Genomic DNA, 22,799 nt, shown 5'->3' on the forward strand with positions numbered 1-22,799 from the left:
GAGAAATGAAGCAGTAAAGATCAGAGACAGAGACAGAGCTGCTGTGGAAGCACAGAACTGTTTGATTGGCTCAGCTATTACACTGGCCCCGCCCACTGAAGTTGAGCTCATCCAATGACATTATTTGTTGGTCATTGTGCTGCAGTGGAAGAACATTGTTCATGTGCTGTCTGTCTGGCTTTAATAACTCCAAAGACATGTTGCTGCACCTCTTTTTGCTTCTATCTCACATTATAGGTGAGTTTAAGAACAGGGATTAAAGTTTAGTTGAAGCTGCTGCATTAAGCAGATATACAGACTGCATTTCACTACTTTTCTTCTTTCTTTTTCCAGGACTAACAGCTGGAGACTCAATCACTCCTCAACAACCTGAAGTCACTGAAACAGAAGGACAATCTGTCAAACTCACATGTAGCTATGAGACGAGTGAAAGCAGTCTTCTACTTCACTGGTACAGACATGATTCTGACCTTCAGGCTCCTCAGTTTATACTCTGGAAAGGAGCAAGATCACAGAGTGGCAATGAATATATTCCCAATAATCGATATGAATCAAAAACATCACGTACAACAACTGATCTGACCATAGCAGCCCTAACCCTGGCAGACACAGCTCTCTACTACTGTGCTCTACAAACACAGTGATACAAAGTGTAGAAGAGGCTGTACAAAAACCTGAACACAGATATCTGACTACTCTTCAAAGAGGAGGGAAGTGGTATTCAAAGCACAGCTTCATATCAGATGGATTCTGCTAATTCCTGTTTTATCAGAGTCACTGTGGTTACAGCTGCTAATGAAACACTGTGGGAGGATTCACATGAGCAGCAAATCCACATCAACCACAAACCAACTGCAGGAACGTTCAGACACGAAGACATAAAAAATACAAAATTATAAGTAAACAAACTTTTATTACAGCAATATAAAGGAAAAACTAAATTCACTGCATGATTTTATCTCAGGACACTAAGGCAGACACAGAGGAAACCGTTTGTCTTTTCCTGGACTACAATCCAGGATCGAACCATGTTCTCAACAATTGAATGTTGTCCTTCAGCAGTTATACAAACCCAATTCCAAAAAAGTTGGGACTTTATGTAAAATGGAAATAAAAACAGAATGCACATCTCAGAAACACGTTTTATTCAAAATAGGACAGAAAAAACAAAATGTGGAAAAAACTACAATTATAAGAAAACTATGAACTTGTTTTGACTTTAATGCAGCGACATGTTTCACGATGGAACAACAAAGGCTGGAGAATTAAGTGGTGCTAAAGAAAACAGGTGGAGGAGCATTTTGAAAACAGCAAGGTTCATTTGTAGGGCTACAATGATTCGTCGACATAATCGATCACACGACATAGAAATTTCTTGTCACATCTTAAAACCACATAAATGTTTTTTTTGTTTTTATTTAAACTAAAACACACTACAGGAAGCTGTGGGGGCAGTATCACCTACAGTGGGGCAAAAAAGTATTTAGTCAGCCACCGATTGTGCAAGTTCCCCCACTTAAAATGATGACAGAGGTCAGTAATTTGCACCAGAGGTACACTTCAACTGTGAGAGACAGAATGTGAAAAAAAAAATCCATGAATTCACATGGTAGGATTTGTAAAGAATTTGTTCGTAAATTAGGGTGGAAAATAAGTATTTGGTCACCTCAAACAAGGAAAATCTCTGGCTCTCACAGACCTGTAACGTCTTCTGTAAGAAGCTTTTCTGTCCCCACTCGTTACCTGTATGAATGGCACCTGTTTGAACTCATCATCTGTATAAAAGACACCTGTCCACAGCCTCAAACAGTCAGACTCCAAACTCCGCCATGGCCAAGACCAAAGAGCTTTCGAAGGACACCAGGAAAAGTATTGTAGACCTGCACCAGACTGGGAAGAGTGAATCTACAATAGGCAAGCAGCTTGGTGTGAAAAAATCAACTGTGGGAGCAATCATCAGAAAATGGAAGACATACAAGACCACTGATAATCTCCCTCGATCTGGGGCTCCACGCAAGATCTCATCCCGTGGGGTCAAAATGATCATGAGAACGGTGAGCAAAGATCCCAGAACCACACGGGGGGACCTGGTGAATGACCTGCAGAGAGCTGGGACCAAAGTAACAAAGGTCACCATCAGTAACACACTACAACGGCAGGGAATCCAATCCCGCAGTGCCAGACGTGTTCCGCTGCTGAAGCCAGTGCATGTCCAGGCCAGTCTGAAGTTTGCCAGAGAGCACATGGATGATACAGCAGAGGATTGGGAGAATGTCATGTGGTCAGATGAAACCAAAGTAGAACTTTTTGGTATAAACTCAACTCGTCGTGTTTGGAGGACGAAGAATACTGAGTTGCATCCCAAGAACACCATACCTACTGTGAAGCATGGGGGTGGAAACATCATGCTATGGGGCTGTTTTTCTGCCAAGGGGACAGGACGACTGATCCGTGTTAAGGACAGAATGAATGGGGCCATGTATCGTGAGATTTTGAGCCAAAACCTCCTTCCATCAGTGAGAACTTTGAAGATGAAACGAGGCTGGGTCTTCCAACATGACAATGATCCAAAACACACCGCCCGGGCAACAAAGGAGTGGCTCCGTAAGAAGCATTTGAAAGTCCTGGAGTGGCCTAGCCAGTCTCCAGACCTCAACCCCATAGAAAATCTGTGGCGGGAGTTGAAAGTCCGTGTTGCTCGGCGACAGCCCCAAAACATCACTGCTCTCGAGAAGATCTGCATGGAGGAATGGGCCAAAATACCAGCTACTGTGTGTGCAAACCTGGTAAAGACCTATAGTAAACGTTTGACCTCTGTTATTGCCAACAAAGGTTATGTTACAAAGTATTGAGTTGTATTTTTGTTATTGACCAAATACTTATTTTCCACCCTGATTTACCAATAAATTCTTTACAAATCCTACCATGTGGATTCATGGATTTTTTTTTTCACATTCTGTCTCTCACAGTTGAAGTGTACCTCTGGTGCAAATTACTGACCTCTGTCATCATTTTAAGTGGGGGAACTTGCACAATCGGTGGCTGACTAAATACTTTTTTGCCCCACTGTATGTTGTCTGCCAACACTGCACTCAACACTGACGAAGAATGCAGTGGAACAGCAAAACAGCATCATCTGTAAACTTTGGAAACTTGTTATTTTGGACTGGAAAACAAAATCTTTTTTTATTTACTTTAAAGCTGAATTTTTGGTTCAAATACTACTAGAATTTAATTCATATTACTTAATATTTGTATTTATTTCATTTTTATTTGGACAGTCTTATTGAGTAAAATAGGACTAAATATTTAAGTATTGATGTTAAAAATACATTATTTTCAAATTCATGTCTCCTGGGTCATTGTTTTAATTTTCTGTGGGACGAGACGAGAGGGTGATACTCACAGGTGGGCAGACCTGAGCAGGTGAGGTACTAAAGCCTAGAACAGGAAGTCTTCCCACAGGAAGCGGAGACAAGATTTATTGAAATAATCGTTGACTAATCAAAGACAAATTGAAATCTCTGGAGCATCAGAAAATCAAAAACACAACAAAGAGCCGGGGGACTGCTGAGCCTCTAGAATCCTCTATCAAACCTTTTTTGAGACCTGGTGCTGCCATCAATTTCAAAAAAAAGATTTATCATATTTTCCCTGACGAATGAAAAAGCTTCAACATGATAGGTATCATCAGATTTAGTTCACACATTGCGACATGTAATACAGTCAAACGATCATTGTCTGAATAGGTTTTCAAGCCAAAAGCAAAAACATTTGAACCAGCATGAATTTGTACATTTGTGTCAAACTTAGCTCCAAATATTTGACCTTTTCTAAAAACATGTTAAGACTACAGCTTCTCACCTGTGTGAGCTCTCAGCAGGAGGAAACAGCTGATGTTCAACATTTACGTGGCCAGTCAAATGAGGATTTCAACTTTCCCCACGCTTTGCAGGAATGCAGCTATTTACCTGAATGAATTTCTGTGTGTTTTTTAAGTGATGTTGAATTTGAAAACTTTTTACTGGAGGTGTTACCAACATGTGACCTCTCAACTGTGTGAGTTCTTATGTGGAAAGACAAACTTTTATTGTGATAAAAACCTTTCCCGCATGTTTTGCAAGAGTACGGCTTCTCACCTGAGTGGAGCCACACATGTTGTTTAAGTGACGATGACCTGGGAAACCTTTTACCGCATGTTTGACAAGAGTACGGCTTCTCACCTGAGTGAAGTCGTGTGTGTTGTTTAAGTGACGATGACGTAGAAAACTGTTTACTACATGTTTGACAAGGATACGGTTTCTCACCTGTGTGAGATCTCATGTGGATATTTAAATGATCTGTTGAAAGAAAACTCTTCCCACATGTTTCACAAGAATACGGATTCTCACCTGAGTGAATTCTCATGTGGACGGTCAAATGACAAGTTCGACGAAACTTTTTCCCACATGTTTTACAGGAATATGGCTTCTCACCTGTGTGGATCTGTGTATGCCTTCTAAGTTCTGATGGCCTAGAAAACATTTTACCACAAGTCTTACAGAGATTTTTGCACGAACGAGAGCTTTCTGCATTTTTACTTCTGTTTGGATTTCTCGTTGATCCTGGATCTGCACTCCTGCTTCTTCCCTGATCTTGGCTCTCAGCAAGAGGGGCGTTATTAGTGATGAGATGATCATTATCTGGTTCACTGTGCTCTCCTTCCTCAGCAGCAGTCACCATGAAGGTATCCGTCTCCTCCTTCAGTCCCAGCTGCTCTCCCTCCTGACTGCTGCACAGTTCCTCCTGCTCCTCTTTAATCTGTGGAGGTTCTGGTTCCTCCTGGTCACAGAGCTGCAGCTCAAGGAGAACCTCCTCCTCCTTACAGACAGGCTGCTGTGGGACGTCTGGAGGGGAAAAAAAAGACAACTAATGAGATTATGAGAGACAGAGAGAGACAGACAGAGAGAGACAGACAGAGAGAGACAGACAGAGTACATACAATACAAACATCACATTGGGGATGGTCAGGCTAGGTAGTGAGGAAAAAAAAAAAAAAAAACAAAAAAACAACAGTGAAATGTGTAACACAAAAGGATAATACAGGAATATCAGCACACCATAACACAATAAAACACAGACAAGCAACATGGGAGAGTATTCCAGTGTGTACAGCTGATCTGGGACAATCTTCGCCTGCGCCTCCAGCTGATCCGTCCACATTGGATGGGAGGCGTTGGATTCAGGGGAAGGAGGGTGATAGTGAGGGCGCATCAGTATCAGTGTACATGTTTCGTGCGTGTGCATGTGTATCCCGTGTTCAGCTGAGAGAAAGTGTCACCACGCCCGGTTAAGCAAAGGTCAACAGTCTCCAGTGGACGCAGGTGGCCTTGAAGGAGGGACAAAGAGTTCTGACAACAATCCTGTAATCATGGGAAGAATTTGTTGTTCCAGTCAGCTTCGACCTTGGCGCCAGTGGGATAGCTGCATGAGTGAAGATGGTGAATGTTTGGGTTTAGTGCGAACAACTGCATCCAATTTTTACAGTTGGTCTAATGTCCGTCACTGGTCACCAATTATCTCAATTCCCGTTGTTCTTCTCCAAGATCTTATCAAAACACAGTCTGAGTACTCACAGCCCTGCCCATCGTCTATCATGTCAGCCAGCCTTATGGGATTTTGAACAGCAGTAGCGATAAAAAATGCGGCCTTTAAGGCTGCAGACCCTGAATTGGGATACAGCCATTGTGTCTGTTTTATGCTGATGCACGAAGGCCCTGACACTGAGAGGGTGGATCTACCTGTACGTGACCAGGCTGCATCCTCAGTGCTCAAACATCTGAAGATGAAAACCTGTTTTATGTTTCCTACATCTAATCAAGCGCACGACACAAACACTCAGCAAGTACTGGTCTCTGTTTATGGATGGGATAAAGAAAGGCAACGGAGTTGATGCCTTGTAACTAAGCAACAACCTATATGATGCACTTAAGTGCAACGCTAAGTCACACTCTGAGTCTGAACAAACCAAGCCACTGAGAACTGAGGACACAATCAGCAGAATGTCTGTGATGAAAATGACCATGAGCTGCCTGAAATGACACTGATGCGTTCATATTATTGGAGACCCACAGGAGGACTTCTATCGCTGTATCTGCATCTGCATCTTAATGCATTCATACATGAGGGTATTTTACATTACACTTTCTTTTAAAGCGATACTTTCACAGTTCTAACTTTATGCTGTTACTTGCATAAAGAAAACTCAAATCCAGGCTGATTTTAGTGCCTGCTGTTTGAATGGAGCACAGTGCAGTCCTGTCAGTGAAGTTGCCCCCCACCTGCTTCAAATCCAACAAAAGTGGTATCAAACGTTTGTGCTGCAAATTTTTTGTTTGTGCCGCTTTCATTTTAAAGATATTAATAAAATTCCATCCATCCATCCATTTGCTTCCACTTATCCTTTTAAGGGTCGCAGGGGCGCTGGAATCTATCCCAGCTGTCATAGGGCGAGAGGCGGGGTACATCCTGGACAGGTGGCCAGTCTGTCGCAGGGCCAACACACAGGGACAGACAACCAGTCGCACTCACATTCACACCTATGGGCAATTTGGATTAACCAATTAACCTATCACCACAAGCTGCATGTCTTTGGAGAGAACCCGGAGAGAACCCACGCAAACACGGGGAGAACATGCAAACTCCACACAGAAAGACCCTGGCCTGATCGTGGAATTGAACTCAGGACCTTCTTGCTGTGCAACAGTGCTAACCACCGTGCTGCCGTAATAATAACATCAAATAACATTTATGAAGAAATTTAAAGGGGCATGCCTGTAGGTGCGTATCAGTTTATGATTAGATATGGTGTTTTGAGCCAATAAGCTGGTTGTGGATCACTGACTACCATGTTTCTTAACATTACCTTACTCCATCTAGTGTGCTACCAGCAGGGTATATGCTAAAATGCTAATGGTTGTTAAAACCTCAGGCTAGAGCTGGGCGATATGAGATTTTTTCATATCACGATGTTTTTTTCATTTCAGGCGATAACGATATCTATCACGATATAAGCCAAATAACTATATTTGTAAGATTTAAATGTGCCGTTGCTCACAAGTAAAATGTGAAATAATCAGCAGCTTGTTTTGATTTAAATATTTATTTCCCATAATAAGTTCAACAGGGTAGATGTACTTAAGGAACATGAGACTTTTTCAGATAAATAAAGGCAAATATTGCAAACTACACAAAAGGCAGCCGCTAAAGCGTTTAAGTTTCAAAATAGAACAAACGAAACAGACTAAACTGTCAATTCCACTTAGAAACAAAATATTAATTCTAAAAATAAATCTTAGTTTGTTTTACAGAAGAACAGACAAAACTGACTAACTTTTGTCAATATCAAAGAAACTGAGAACTAAAAGGAAATTCTCAATCTCTCCTTGTTGTATAGCTGAGCTTTTCAAACAGTTTTAACAGTTACTTTAGTCTGACAAAAGCCGAATGACGAATTAGCGCTTCCAGTCAGAGACTGAGGCTACGTCCACACGTACACGGGTATTTTTGAAAACGGAGATTTTCCGTTTTCGTTTTAAAAAATAATCCCGTCCACACATAAAGGCAGAAATGAAGGAAAACGCTGCTATGAACATGCCAAAGCAGCAGGTGGCGCTAGATTCCTAACCGTGCAGAAATGTTGGCCAATCAGAAGTCTAGAAGCCTCGGTGGGAAAAAGTAAACAAAGCTGGGGCATAGAAGCAGAACCGAGTCGTATGTGTGGACAGACAGTAACTGTGTGTATGTGTAAGCATTTAAACACTGCAGAGAGTAGAATTAACAGTATTGTAGAAATTCATTTCACCGAAACAATAACGTGGCGCACAGTGTGACGCATGCACCAGTTTATTGTATTTCCAGACTTGCTTTCGGCACAATTTACAGTGCACGCTACTCTGTTTTTTGTCAGACTTGAAATAGCCGAAATACCTTCACACTACGGAGCTTCTCTGGCTCTTCCGTTCGACAATCTCTCCGGCGTTGGAACCATCATCTGTTTTCTCTTCGGTCACGCTCGGTTGATTTTTCTAGTCGGCACACTCATTTCCTCCATTATGCGCTGGCTGCTTCCCAAACAAACACACGTGCGGCTTGGCACTTGTGCTGTACGTAACAAGTCACGCGACGTGACGCTGCGGCTGTGATTGGTTCGGCTCTGCGCTGCTTAATTTGGATTGGCTGACCTTTTTTTTTTTTTTTTTTTTTTTTTTAAGAGGACAAGAGCGGCGAGGTCTATCGCGATAGCGTAATTTCTCTATCGAGTAAAAGTTATATCGCGATACATATCGTTATCGTTCTATCGCCCAGCTCTACGTTAACCTAATAATATGTGAACTGTAGCTTTTAATTCAAATGCTAATATTAACAAAAGTGCTGTCATTTGTATGTGGGCTGTCATGAGCAAGTTGTATAAAATTAACATACACAGGAGTGCACTTCAGTGATTCAGCAAATGTGAGCTCAAAGGCTCCAAACAGCCTGCAGAACTGTGAATCTCAGGTAACTGTCAATGTTACCTGAAAGGGCCAAACTATATATTTTTGCAAGAGTCAAACTTCTGTAGCCATGGTCACAAAGGGCTATTAAATGAGTGGGCTATTAAACACGTGTGGCATTGACACAGATTTATCTCAGAGCCTGGATTTATCTACAAGTATTTTGATGATGAACTATGAACATTGACTAAATTCATTTTTATGCCGATCAAATGAATTTTGAACTAGATCTTGTTAAGGATAAACTGGTACAACTCTGCCAAAAAAGCAAACATAGCGACCTGTGTTCGGTTTGTGATCACCAGGGGGCGCTATCACACACATTCTACTTCTGAGAGAAAAAAAACAAGAGTTGAAGAAAACATGTGCTAGCTCTCTCATTTGCATTTTTAAGCTAGCTTCCATGAGCAACAGCAATCATCAACACTAGAGCAGGGCGATATGGCCAAAAATATTTATCACGATATATATTTGAAAATTTGCGATAACGATATAACTGACAATATAATTGATGCGAGACAAAATACAACTCCACAACATTACTAGCGCAAAAAGACAACCTTCCATTTATTTTCACTTAAACAAGAAGCTGGTTTTTATGTACATTAAAGCTTTATAAAAATGTAACAGTGCAAATGCAAATTCCTTGCTGAAAGTTTAACCAAAAGGCATTTCCAGTAGAAATGGGCTGACATATCCTGAGCATAACCATGTATAATATCCACTGAAGTTAAAAAGAGGTGCTTTGCAACATTAAACTGCAGTGTTCGTTTAACCTGAAGTATACGGAGTTTAGGACCCAGATTACTCCCAGATTTAAGAGCATCTTAGTCCGACAATAACGACAATAACAACGGCCGCTTGCATGTTCTGCAAAAAAATGTGCTTTGTCGTGTATCTGACGGACAAACACCAAACCAGTTCCACATCACTGAAGTTGCACCATTTTTACAAACCAATTCTGGTTCATCTGTTTCACTCAACAATCGGCCATGTGCGTATGAAAACAAAGGCAGTGCGCATGCGCGTTTTACTCATATTCTATCGTGATATTTCATTTTCCTATCGTTGCCTAACATTATACCGGTATTACCGTGAACGGTATAATATGGCCCAGCCCTAATCAACACTTCAATTCACTACGTCAAAACAGTGTATCAAAGTAAGTAATTTTATGTCCACTTAAAGATGTAGAACTAAAGTTATAACCAAATTATGGCAGTAATATATCACATTTGTCATTTTTGCTTGACAGATGCCAAAGAAATCAGTGGTGGACAAAACTGCAGTATTTGAAGTCCTTCGTGCTTCTAAAGAAGCAGTCATAAAAGATGGAAGTTTCAACTCCAAGTGACATATAGCAAAATCTATGCAAACAACTTGGCAAAAAGATGACACCAAAAGCTCTTTACACTTTTGTTAAATTAAACAGACAATGTATGGGCTGCTCTGGATTACAGTGACGAAGAGAGACTGACACAGACAGCAGTGACAATGATAATGATTTTGAACAAAGCAGCTCTCCTTTTCAAAACAAAGACTGCAAGACTGTGGAGCTCCCATTTGAACAGTGGATACATATGATTCCACATAAAGTCACATACAAAAAGAATACTTTCAAGAAAAGGGAAGCTGGCCAGCTGTACATTACATGTGAAAAGGAACCTGAAAATCACTGCCCAATGGTGCTGAAGTGTGTAATGGCAAACACGGATGAATCCATGCACACTGGCTTTTCTAAGAGAGCCATGCCCGGAAGTCTGAGGGCACAAGTAACAAAAGAACTTGGTGAAGGCAGACTGCAGCCCCATGTGTGGAGAGCATCAGAGGCAGCAAAGCTGATGGACTTTGGTGATCCAGAGCAAAGCCATCTACCAAATTTGACAACTCTGCGCAAAGACAAACACGAACAAAATCAACTAGAAGTTGCTCATAAAAACCCAATACTGTCTCTCCACTCATTAAAATACAGTTCCCCTCCCAGTGGAAGCATTTGGGACATTGGATTAGACAAGTTCTTCTGTCACTACTGGAGTCAAACTCAAATGCTGTACAAGACTGCAAAGCACCCATAGTCGCCTTTGATGCGACTGGCTCAGCTGTAAAAAAGCTTCTCAGGCCTAATGGTTTATCTGGAAACATCTTCCTGTATCAAGGTGTGTTAACAGGAAGGGACAACTCTCACGTCCCAGTGGTGCAAATGTTGTCAGAGAGACATGATGTCCAGGCAATCACAAGATGGTTATCGGAATGGATTCGTGCTGGAGCACCAATCCCAAAGGAGGCCATCTGTGATTTCTCCTTAGCTTTACTTGGTGCTTTAGTTAAGGCTTTAACACATCATTCAGATTTGAAGCTACATTAATGAATGCTTTGGTGTCTTGCTTCGGAAAAAAATCCCCCTTATGTCAGAAGTGTCCAAATCAAATCTGAAAAGAAAGATTGCAGATGAGACTATGTCTGTTTCTGATGACAAGGAAGAAGAAGACATTAGATAACTTCAGCTAATGTTGAAGCAGAGTTCAAGAACATTAAACATGGTCTGTTCAAGCATGAAAATCTCCCTATAAGGATAGATAAATTCACTGCACGACATCTTGGTTTCATTGAAGGAAACATGCAGATCTGTTCTGCAACACAAATACGAAAAGAAGCAGAGGTTGCCAGACAGGATGGTACAGTGAAGCGTCAGGATCCACACAAAGCCTTTGTGGAGCAGGAAGTGGACGATAACCCCTCTCAGGAGCCCAAAATTGACACAGACATGGACATTGAAGAAACAGCAGCTTTGGAAAACTGGAGAGGCCTTGCAGTTCCTAGCCTTCCTGATCAGTTTGCTGATCAGGAAGGCTAGCTCTGTGGTCGGCATGAAGCTGGACACTCTGGTGACAGTGGCAGAGAAAAGGACACTAAAGAAACTGCTGGACATTATGAACAATGCTGGGCATCCTCTGCACACGGCCATTAACAACCAGAAGAGTCTGTTCAGTGACAGGTTGCTTCTCCCCAAGACAAGAACTAACAGACTTAAAAACTCCTTTGTCCCACACGCCATCAGACTGTTTAACTCCTCTCTGGAGGGGAGAGGGAGGGGAGTCTGAGACTCTCCTCAGCTCTTACTGGGACAGTGGCGCAGCTGCCCCTCTGTTGGTCTTCCTTGGTCTCTTGTGTTCTGGGGGCCTCTGGATGTCTGGAGTTTTGATCTCCTCCATACCTGCTTCATACCCTGGGGACGGGGCTGTGGCCCCCCCACACTCCCTAGCAGATCGTTACATGGAGAAACCTTTGGAATGCAAGCATGCTGATCCACACAGGTATGCACACAGGTGTACACACGGGTATTCACAGACGCGGACTACAGCTTTCTTGGCTGCTGCCTCAAAGCACATTGTGCGCTGTCTATCTTGCGTGCTGCACAATATCGTTTATTATTTAGTATCTACTGATATCTACTGCTAGCTAGTTTATTGTGATGGTGCTGTTTTTTTTATTATGTTGCTCTTTGTTGTTTGCTTTCTCTTCTGTTTTTTTTCTCCATACAGGTGACCCAGGTGTTTTTTTTTTTCTTTCTTCCCCCTTCTCACCGTCTCTTCTCCCCTTTGGTTTTCTTTCTCTCCCTCTCTTTCTTTCATTCTCTCTCCCTGTCCTATCCCCCAGTCATGTCTGTCCCGTTTGTAGCAACTGAAAATAAAATAAATTCATAATTATAATAAAGGTCAATCAAATGGACCAATATGGCAAGGCCATGATGATCCACTTGGTAAAATAAATCCACTTGGCATCTTTCTTGGCCTTAAGACAACAATTCTGATGCTAAAGATCCAAACGGGACACAAACCCCCCCCCCCAAAAAAACAAACATGTTGAATAGTTCAGAGGAGAACAAAGTATTCCAGCTTGTGAAATCCCTTGCTTCAAAGGGTGTCACTCAACATGCCTATTCATTGAGGGCAGAGGTGCTGAGCTCAATATTCTGCCCTGTTCAGTTGAAGACTGCTGTTCATCGTGTTGATGCACAGTGCCATGTGTCCACAGTAATTCAAAAAACAATGACGGAAAATCCAAGTGTTCACTTCACAAGACAGTGTTCCTCCCAGTACTGCAAACTTTACACACCAAACACAAGGCAAATCCCTTTTGTTTCCATTGATCTGTCAGCTTCTGGCATAGCTCACCTTCAGTCTGCTGTTGAACAAGGGCTCAACCTTCCAGCATCGCCATGCCTAAGACCAATCGAAAGTCCTGATGCATCTCCAACAGCATTTAAAACAGATTCATCAGGAAAGCAACTTTGCACAGGGACTGTTTGTCACAGTTTCACCCTGAGAGAGCTTGTATGGATTGACACAGACCTTGGAAAAGGCTCTACAGAAACTCTGGAGCACAGTTTTCACAGTCCAAAAAGGTTTTTGCTTACTGAATTCCCATCCACTCTGCTACTTCAAGGAGAGAAATTCACACTGAAAGCAGTCATTACATTTCAGGAGGGCCCAACACCAGAAACACTCGGGCATTATATGACATTCTGTAACAGGACCCCGTACATCTGGGAGATGTATGATGACCTAAGGAAGGATGTAACCATAGCATCTGAAAACACCAGCGCATGTCCGCACGCTGTGCTCTACACAAAGGAATGATGGCAAGATTTCATGAAAGAAAGTCCTTTTCTAGTTTGTGAGTTAGATGATGGAAATAGCTGTTATTTTTCAGTTATTGTATTAGACTTGTGAGGCTCAGACACTTCCATGTATTTACCTTTTCTAACAGGAAACATACAAACTGTTATAAAATCAGTTTTACCCCGGTTCGTATATTCGTCAGGACTCCAGAAAGAACACCGGGACTCAGTAGTCAATTAACAACACTTTTATTAATACACACTTATTGATTACACCTTCTAGAAGGGAGATGTACAGGACCCCGGACTTTCTCTGCAGATCTCAACTCCTTTGTCTGTTACATGCAGTTTTGTATCAGTGACCCCCCTTCTAAACCCTCTACAAGGTGCCATAAAACTAAGTACTATGTTTACAAACTTTCACTTGTGTGTGTGCGAACCTGTGAATGCCTACATGTGCGCGTTCCCGCGTGCCTATATGAGTGCTCGTGTGTGCCTGTGTGAGCATACCTGTGTGTATGTGTGAGTGCACATGAGTGAGTGTGCGTGTGGATGTGTGTGCGTGACAGTTAAAACACTGTGGGGGTAGGTGACTCCCTAGAGGTCATAAAAACCCATCTCCCTTCCAGATTACAGTTATCCAGTTACAAATGTTGAGACCCCCACCCAAACATCCTCTGGGGAATTTCCACTCAGTGGGGGAGGGGTCTCCTACAATCTACTCCTAAGTTCACAAGACAATGAGCCCTTTATTATATTAAGGGCAGTGTCAGTGTCTCTACAATAGTTCTACATTCTATGATAACACATTTCTAAACTCTAAATCAGCTAAACATTCTACAAAACCACGTTGTTCTCGTAGTTTTGTATTTTGTTACCAGCAAATAAAGTTGTTTCTCCAACAGAATGCATTAATTATTTTAAATGCTATATTTAACCTAGTTTTTAAATAGGTTATAGCAGTTTGATTACTAGGTTTAAGAGTGTGATCATGAGAAAAAAATATCCAATGCTGGTTAATATCTCTCAATGTTTTTTACAGCAAAGGAAGTGGCTGGTTGAACTTTAGAAACTTATAATAATATCTTTAAAACGACAGCGGCACAAACAAACATTTTTGCAGCACAAACGTTTGACATCAAATTTGTTTGATTCCATTAATGTGGGGGAGCTGGTTGACCTCTGATGACCTCTAGAAATTTTCTTGAATATCTTTAAAATGAAAGCAGCACAAACGAAAATGTTTGCAGCACAAACGTTAGATACCACTTTTGTTGGATTTGAAGAAGGTGGGGGGCAACTTCACTCGTGCAGTCCTGTCCTCTGTTTGCTCTTTGTTAGCTCACATCAAAAAGTCCTCACAATCAGAAACGTCCCGCAGAGCTGTGATCAGGATCCTCCCTCAGAGGGACACTCACCTGTCCTGTGCAGCTTGATTTGGGGTTTCCAGGTGATATCCAGCAGTCTGCGCTGACGGTCGATCTCTTCCTCGTACTGGACGATCGTTTTTTCAAACTCCAAGAATATTTGTTCAGCAGCAGCAGTTAGTCGCTCGTTGATGAACTCTCTCAGATACTGAACTGAAGGCATCGTTGCTGCCGCAGCTCACACACTCAGCTCACACACTCAGCTCACACACTCAGCTCACACAACAACAACAGTCTCTGGAAAGCTAACGCAATTTGCGCCTTTCCTTTGTTTACTTCCGCCTGGTGTCACGTGATTAACGCACCTCCCCCTCTCTCTCTCTTATTAATGAATGTAAAGTATTACAGAGAGCTCGGTGAGTCAGTGCAAAGCCGCTAACACCACAGTGATGTGCTGACTCTTTCGGTCCCACACTCCCGGCTCTGTTCACACACGCGCCTTTCCTTTCTTTATTTCCGCTTGGTGTCACACGGTTGTTGCTCCGGCAGAGAGCATTTACCTTTAACTGTTCCGCTGTCGAAGATTTCTCTGTTTCAAATCAGTTTCCAGCTGAAATCAATTTTTTTCTACATCCACGGAAAACAAGAAAATCGCAGATATTCTCATTTGAATTTTAAGCTTTCTGGTTTGAAATGATCTGAATACGTTTCTTATATTGAACTTTAACATGATCCCTATAAAAAGAGTTACTGTTTGATCTGGTGAGCTCAGAACAAACAAACAAAAATGTGCTTTCTGATCAAAATATATAAAGTTTGATTAAAAACTTACAAAGTAATGCCAGAATAAGTTATTAATTATTATTATTGTTTGACTGGCCACAAATAAATTTTTATTATATTCAGTTGTTAAACATTTGGCATATTGTTTATTAAATTAGAACCTCTGGTGCTGGTTCTAATTTCAGCTAGGCCTTCAAGCTAGCTGTAGTTAAACCTTTACTCAAAAAGCATCTCTAGACCCAGCAGTCTTAGCTAATTATAGGCCAATCTCCAACCTTCCTTTCATATCAAAGATCCTTGAAAGAGTAGTTGTCAAACAGCTAACAGATCATCTGCAGAGGCTTATTTGAAGAGTTTCAGTCAGGTTTCAGAGCTCATCACAGCACAGAAACAGCTTTAGTGAAGGTTACAAATGATCTTCTTATGGCCTCTGACAGTGGACTCATCTCTGTGCTTGTCCTGCTAGACCTCAGTGCAGCGTTCGATACTGTCGACCATAATATCCTATTAGAGCGATTAGAACATGCTGTAGGTATTACAGGTACTGCACTGCAGTGGTTTGTATCATATCTATCTAATAGACTCCAGTTTGTGCATGTAAATGGAGAGTCCTCTTCACACACTGAGGTTAATTATGGAGTTCCACAGGGTTCAGTGCTAGGACCAATTCTGTTTACATTATACATGCTTCCCTTAGGCAGCATCATTAGAAGACATAGCATACATTTACACTGCTATGCAGATGACACCCAGCTCTATCTGTCCATGAAGCCAGATAACACACACCAATGAGTTAAACTGCAGGAATGTCTTAAAGACATAAAGACCTGGATGGCCGCTAACTTTCTGCTTCTTAATTCAGATCAAACTGAGGTTATTGTACTCGGCCCTGAAAAGCTTAGAAATATGGTATCTAAGCAGATTCTTACTCTGGATGGCATTACCTTGGCCTCCAGTAACGCTGTGAGGAACTTTGGAGTCATTTTTGACCAGGACATGTCCTTCAACGCACATATTAAACAAATATGTAAGACTGCGTTCTTCCATTTGTGCAACATCTCTAAAGTTAGAAATATCCTGTCTCAGAGTGACGCTGAAAAACTAGTTCATGCATTTATTACTTCCAGGCTGGACGACTGTAATTCATTATTATCAGGAAGTCCTAAAAACTCCCTGAAAAGCCTTCAGCTGATCCAAAATGCTGCAGCAAGAGTCCTGACAGGGACTAGAAAGAGAGAGCAGATTTCTCCTGTTTTGGCTTCCTGTTAAATCCAGAATTCAAAATCCTGCTCCTCACATACAAGGTCTTAAATAATCAGGCCCCATCTTATCTTAATGACCTTGTAGTACCATATCACCCTATTAGAGCACTTCGCTCTCGCTCTGCAGGCCTACTTGTTGTTCCTAGAGTATTTAAAAGTAGAATGGGAGGCAGAGCCTTCAGTTTTCAGGCCCCTCTTCTGTGGAACCAGCTTCCAGTTTGGATTCGGGAGACAGACACTATCTCTACTTTCAAGATTAGGCTTCAAACTTTCCTTTTTGCTAAAGCATATAGTTAGGGCTGGACCAGGTGACCCTGAATCCTCCCTTAGTTATGCTGCAATAGACATAGGCTGCCGGGGGATTCCCATGATGCATTGAGTTTTTCCTTTCCAGTCACCTTTCTCACTCACTATGTATTAACAGACCTCTCTGCATTGAATCATATCTGTTATTAACCTCTGTCTCTCTTCCACAGCATGTCTTTATCCTGTCTTCCTTCTCTCACCCCAACCGGTCGCAGCAGATGGCCCCGCCCCTCCCTGAGCCTGGTTCTGCCGGAGGTTTCTTCCTGTTAAAAGGGAGTTTTTCCTTCCCACTGTTGCCAAAGTGCTGCTCATAGGGGGTCATATGATTGTTGGGTTTTTTTCTCTGTATCTATGAAGCGCCTTGAGGCGACTTATGTTGTGATTTGGCGCTATATAAATAAAATTGAATTGAATTGAATTGAATTGGTCACCAGCAGCTCCCTCACAGGGAAATCTTCAAAACTCCTCCGTAGGCCCACCCAGAAGATGGATAAACTCAGCATTTCATGAACACTGTGATGGAGATGTTTGTGTAATGCTATAAATACTCGGATACTCCTCAGAGGCTCCGGACATAAAGATATTATATTCAGTCCTGTAGAAAGTTATATATTTACAAATATATTATCATCTCTGGTTACTGTGGTATGAATGACTCTGAATTACTTTATGGTAAACAACACGCTACTGGCAAAAAACAGTGAAAGAATTCCAGATCACAAGTTTGTAGTTAAACATACAAGTGACGACCTTTGACCTTCCTCAGGTTTTATTTAATTGTGTCTGAGAAAATCTCATGTACTCTTCATGCAGCTGAGTACATTCAGTGCACATTCTTATCTCTCGCCTCAGTCTTGAATCCTCCTCACCTGATTCATCACTGACCCCAACCAGCAAAGGCATAAGAGCTTGATCCACATAGCTGGAAAGAAAGCGAATTTGTTCCTGGTGGGTGTTGGACTCTGCGCTCTGCAGATATGAGGAAACAGTGACAGGAAACAGAGCTCAGCAAGAGGAGGAGCTACAGCAGTGAACATGATAGGCTTCATTTAGGAGCTGAAGAGCTGCTGTGTTCTCTCTATTGTTCATTCAGTCCAAGAGAAAATCATGTTGCTGCTTTTCATTTGGATGATGATAGTCTCCTTTCAGACTGGTGAGTCATCAAAAGATGGAGTGAGATGTAAAAGGAGATGATGGACATGAAAATATCTGGATGTTGTTTGAATTGATTCACTTTTTATAAACTAAGTTTAAAGATGCAGAAACATGATGGTGAAATATGTCTTTGTTGTTTTCAGGATCCTCTGAGGATTTACTGACACCATCTAAAGATGTAGTGATGAGTTTGGAAGGAGGCACTGTGACTCTCTCCTGCAACTATTCAGGTTATGTTCAGAACCTTTTCTGGTACCATCAGAAGTCTGGTTCACATCCACAGCTTGTTATGGCAGAACATTCAGAGCAAACAGAAAAGCTGAAGTTTATACATGACAAAGAAAAACAGCAGTTTCATCTGGAGATCTCCTCTGCTGCAGTGTCTGACTCTGCTGTGTACTACTGTGCTCTGCAGCCCACAGTGACAGGAAACAGCAAAACTCTGTACAAAAACCTTTGGAGCAAAGACAACAGAATACTCCACAACATCCACTAGAGGGAGCCACACACTGTTAAACCTCTGATTCTTGTGTCATTGGACTGATGACAAAGACAACAGAGAAATGAAGCAGTAAAGATCAGAGACAGAGACAGAGCTGCTGTGGAAGCACAAAACTGTTTGATTGGCTGAGCTATTAAAATGGCCCCGCCCACTGAAGTTGAGCTCATCCAATGACATTATTTGTTGGTCATTGTGCTGCAGTGGAAGAACATTGTTCATGTGCTGTCTGTCTGGCTTTAATAACTCCAAAGACATGTTGCTGCACCTCTTTTTGCTTCTATCTCACATTATAGGTGAGTTTAAGAACAGGGATTAAAGTTTAGTTGAAGCTGCTGCATTAAGCAGATATACAGACTGCATTTCACTACTTTTCTTCTTTCTTTTTCCAGGACTAACAGCTGGAGACTCAATCACTCCTCAACAACCTGAAGTCACTAAAACAGAAGGAAAATCTGTCAAACTCACATGTAGCTATCAGACGAGTGATGATACTCCTTGGCTTTATTGGTACAGACATGATTCTGACCTTCAGGCTCCTCAGTTTATACTCTGGAAAGGAGCAAAAGACAGCACAAGTGATTATATTCCCAATAATCGATATGGATCCCAAACATCACCTACAACAACTAATCTGACCATAGCAGCCCTAACCCTGGCAGACACAGCTCTCTACTACTGTGCTCTACAAACACAGTGATACAAAGTGTAGAAGAGGCTGTACAAAAACCTGAACACAGATATCTGACTACTCTTCAAAGAGGAGGGAAGTGGTATTCAAAGCACAGCTTCATATCAGATGGATTCTGCTAATTCCTGTTTTATCAGAGTCACTGTGGTTACAGCTGCTAATGAAACACTGTGGGAGGATTCACATGAGCAGCAAATCCACATCAACCACAAACCAACTGCAGGAACGTTCAGACACAATAAAAACTGTCAAACATCAAAAGCTGCTCATTTACACTATTTTATATTTAGTGGATGAGGACATGCAGAAATGCAGCAGAAGCAAAATAAACAGAGTAACAGAGGTTTATCTCTTTAAGGTAAAATCTCTCACATGAGGCTAAAAGTCCAACCAGGAAGACCATCTCATGCTTGTTCCATTTATTCTCTTTGAACTCATCACATCAGATGATGATGCTCTCCTTCATCATTGTCCTGCTCTCATGTTTAAGTGTTTCCCCTCTCAGTGTCAGATGGATGCAGCCCTCCTCCCCCCCACACCTTTCATCAGGACCAGAGTCTGTGGGTCCTTCCACTGAGTTCTTCAGCAGTCCTGCTCCACCACCAGGCTCCCTCTGATCTAAACACTGAGGACCGCTCACACATTTCTGCAGCAGCAGGGAGAGTTTCCAGTCAGCAGAGTTCATGAGTTCACATATTTTCTTTCACAGGAACTGCAGCAACATTTCAACATCACATCCTCTTTAGATTTTATAATTTTACAGAGATTATAAAAGACAAAAGTATGACTTTGGACGCAGGATTCCACAATAGCAAACTTTAAATCTGATGAACCAGCAAAGACAGACTCGACATAGCTGCTGTAAACCAAGAAGAAAACACATGGAGGAAACCTGACAGCATTACTGTATATGTGTGAAACCAACAAGGCAAAACAAGCACAGAGTAAACATCCAATTTATCAGGAAGTGGGGACAAGGAAAGCACTAGAAATGAAGAGGATTAGGTAGACGGGGAATAATCAGAAACATGAGGAAATAGTAAAGAGAAGAAAAACAGGAGAAGCTGTGAATGTGACAACCTGTGAGATTTGAACTAAAGACATGCTGGAACAGTGGGGACGAGATTTTCTCACCTTATTGTTTTGTACAAGAATATTTAAGGCATTCACACAGCTCAGTTAGATGTGGTCAATATAATGTGACTGGTACATGGTCAATGAACCTGATGGAGGAAATCAGAGATGACCCGGAGCCTGCGAGCAGAACCAGGTCCTGCATTTTTAGCTCCTGAGCTTGATACAAGCAGCAGAAATTAACAGTTGGTCTTCTTTCTTTTAAATTCATAATCTTTTGACAAACAAACATTTGTGTTAGTTGAAATTTGGCGCCTCAAACTGGTGCTGCTTGAAAGCTAACTCTTGGTCTGGTTTATGTCCCGAGTCTAACACACTGATCATGAGGAAGTTTTGGATTTTTAATGAAGGGTTTTCCCCTGACGCTGCTTCTTCAGGAAATCATCTGATCTACACTTATTATCTGTCCTAATGCAACATTTACCTGCAGGCCAGGTTTGACGCAGCATTGCTGAGCGGCCTCATTCTTCTGCTGGGAGTCAAAAAGAAAACGATCTATTAGTTCAAACTTTGACCCTGGCAGTCCCATGAAGACAGTGAAGCAGGACACAAACAGCCTGAAACTGTGACCTCTTCCAGTATTTCAGTGTTCCTTCCAACTAATGTTAGCTACACTGTCAAAAGCACAAAGCTTCCATCCAACAACCAAACACAAGCCCAGGTTTGGTGCAAAAGTGCAAACAGCCAGAACCCGTTCCAGGGAAGCAACTCTCCTGTCCACCAGCAAAAATCCCAACATAAAGGCATCAAGCTGGGGGAAACAGATGTATCCACCCTGGTTATCGCCAGGGCCTCCAACTTTGGCTGCCACCTAACCCACACTCTCTGTGGAGCCCCTCCCCTGGGCCTGGTCCAGCTTAGAGCCTCAGAAACCCCATCCCACGTACCCAGACATGGTCCACTGGTCAATGCAGCATGGATGTCTTCTGATTCATTCTTAGTCTTACCCCTCTCTCAGGACCAGTGTGCATATAGGGACCCTGCCAGGGGCAAATTACCATTGAAAACAGAGCTCCTGGTATCATTTGGCACCATATCCCTCCACCATGATAAGGTGGAGATTCGTGGAGGAACATTACATCAAGTAGTTCCTGAATTATCTCTAAACATGTCCATGAGTTAATCGGTGAAGAAGCAAACGTATCACCTGTGTAAAGGAAAGCGAGCCTCATTCCTGTGTTTGTTCTGGCATATTGTGAAACCAGTTCGGTGAGTTTCTTTTCAGGAAACTGGAAACCTCCCAAACAGCCAAAGCAAAACCAGTTTGGTCCAAAGAACTCAGCCTTCACGTTATCATGAAGAAGAACAATTCTAACTAGATTCCAGCTCAGTATAAAAGAGCATCCAGTCAGTCAGTCAGTCAGCAGGTGTTTCCAGTGCAGGTACAGTTGAGTCCTTCTTTTCTGAGCAGTCTGAGCTCTTTAATCAGAGGACAACCAGGACTCAGCATCTCTGCTGTAAGTCTCTGATTCTTCATTTCTCATTTGTCTTAGCAGCAGCAGCAGATGTTGTTTCTGTTTTACTTTGAAGAAGGTTTTTCTTTCATCTGTCACATCAGAGATGGAGGATGTTGCAAAGAAAGAAGACATGAGAGGAACATGATTATTTTGTGTTCTTATTGTGAAACATCTTGGGACAGAAATGACATTATTCAGATTTTATGTCAGTGAAAGTGTTAAGTTTGCAGTACTGTGGTAAAGCTGAGAGGGGTAAACTTGGACTGGTGAAGAGTAGCTGAGCTGTTTGCATACATTTAATCAGACATTGTTTAACTGTGAGGTGCTGTTTGAGTTAATTCACCAAATTCTAGGTTTTTTGGGTTTTCGTAGTGGCTGGAAGCTGGAAATATGTAACATCTGAATTCGGTCGGCTAAATCCACAAAGAGCAGCTTCATCTGATCACAACCTGGATACAAAGAAAACCTGAGTGGAGCTTCCAGTACAGGGTCTCATTTCCAAGTCGCCCACGCTGCCCCACTGCACCTGGGCTTAGAGTTTCCCCACCTGCCAAATCTCACTTTGATGCCTGATTAGGATCCCGTGTGTCTACATTCAATAGTCTTCAGGTTTATTAGGCTCAAGTCTTATTATCTATTAATCAGTATCAGCAATACATTTTCTCATTAATATTTTTAAAAATCAGTCCTGAATAATCCACAAGAAGCAGAGATGATGTGATGCACAGTGAAAATCCCAAGAGCTGATGTGATGTGACACATTCTGTCTCTCCAGCTCAACATGTCCTCTGATTTCTTTCTAGGTCAGAGATGGAGACGTGGACAGACAGTCAGGGTAAAAAAGTATGTTACTGTATGATTCATATGAGATATGTTGATTGTTTGATCTTAGCCTCTTGTAGTAACTTCCAAACCAATAATAATAATAATTACTGCAAATGACTGCATAAAAAAATCAGCTTGTGTTAAAATAATCTGAAGAGTTTCTGT

At 41.9% G+C, this 22,799-nt stretch overlaps 2 protein-coding genes and 1 long non-coding RNA gene across 4 annotated transcripts in view; all 3 read right to left on the bottom strand.

The window, feature by feature from the left end:
- The window catches only part of LOC113010313 (uncharacterized), a 141,000-nt gene extending 125,642 nt beyond the window's left edge, over positions 1-15,358 (bottom strand). The window contains exon 1 of the mRNA XM_080292415.1: positions 14,780-15,358. The gene's annotated coding sequence lies outside the window, so the exon portion shown is untranslated. The remainder of the gene's footprint in view (positions 1-14,779) is intronic.
- On the bottom strand, positions 2,413-14,785 carry LOC145421719 (uncharacterized). Of its 2 annotated transcripts, XM_080292406.1 has the most exons (3): positions 14,574-14,785; positions 4,476-4,886; positions 2,413-4,391 (listed from the first exon to the last, which is right to left on the bottom strand). In XM_080292406.1, exons 1-3 carry the CDS (start codon positions 14,743-14,745, stop codon positions 3,964-3,966), a joined length of 1,011 nt encoding a protein of 336 aa, XP_080148532.1. In that variant the 5' UTR covers positions 14,746-14,785; the 3' UTR covers positions 2,413-3,963. The 2 variants fall into 2 exon arrangements, with proteins under 2 accessions (XP_080148532.1, XP_080148531.1); XM_080292405.1 differs by having other exon boundaries at positions 2,413-4,886.
- Positions 15,359-19,746: 4,388 nt separating the features above from the next.
- On the bottom strand, positions 19,747-21,850 carry LOC145421736 (uncharacterized). Its single transcript, XR_013903100.1, has 3 exons — positions 21,240-21,850; positions 20,777-20,824; positions 19,747-19,864 (listed from the first exon to the last, which is right to left on the bottom strand). It is a non-coding gene; the product is annotated as an uncharacterized LOC145421736 (long non-coding RNA).
- Between the last annotated feature and the right edge of the window lie 949 nt (positions 21,851-22,799).

The sequence above is a fragment of the Astatotilapia calliptera genome, chromosome 18, assembly GCF_964374335.1.
Source record: "Astatotilapia calliptera chromosome 18, fAstCal68.1, whole genome shotgun sequence".
Lineage (NCBI taxonomy): Eukaryota > Metazoa > Chordata > Actinopteri > Cichliformes > Cichlidae > Astatotilapia > Astatotilapia calliptera.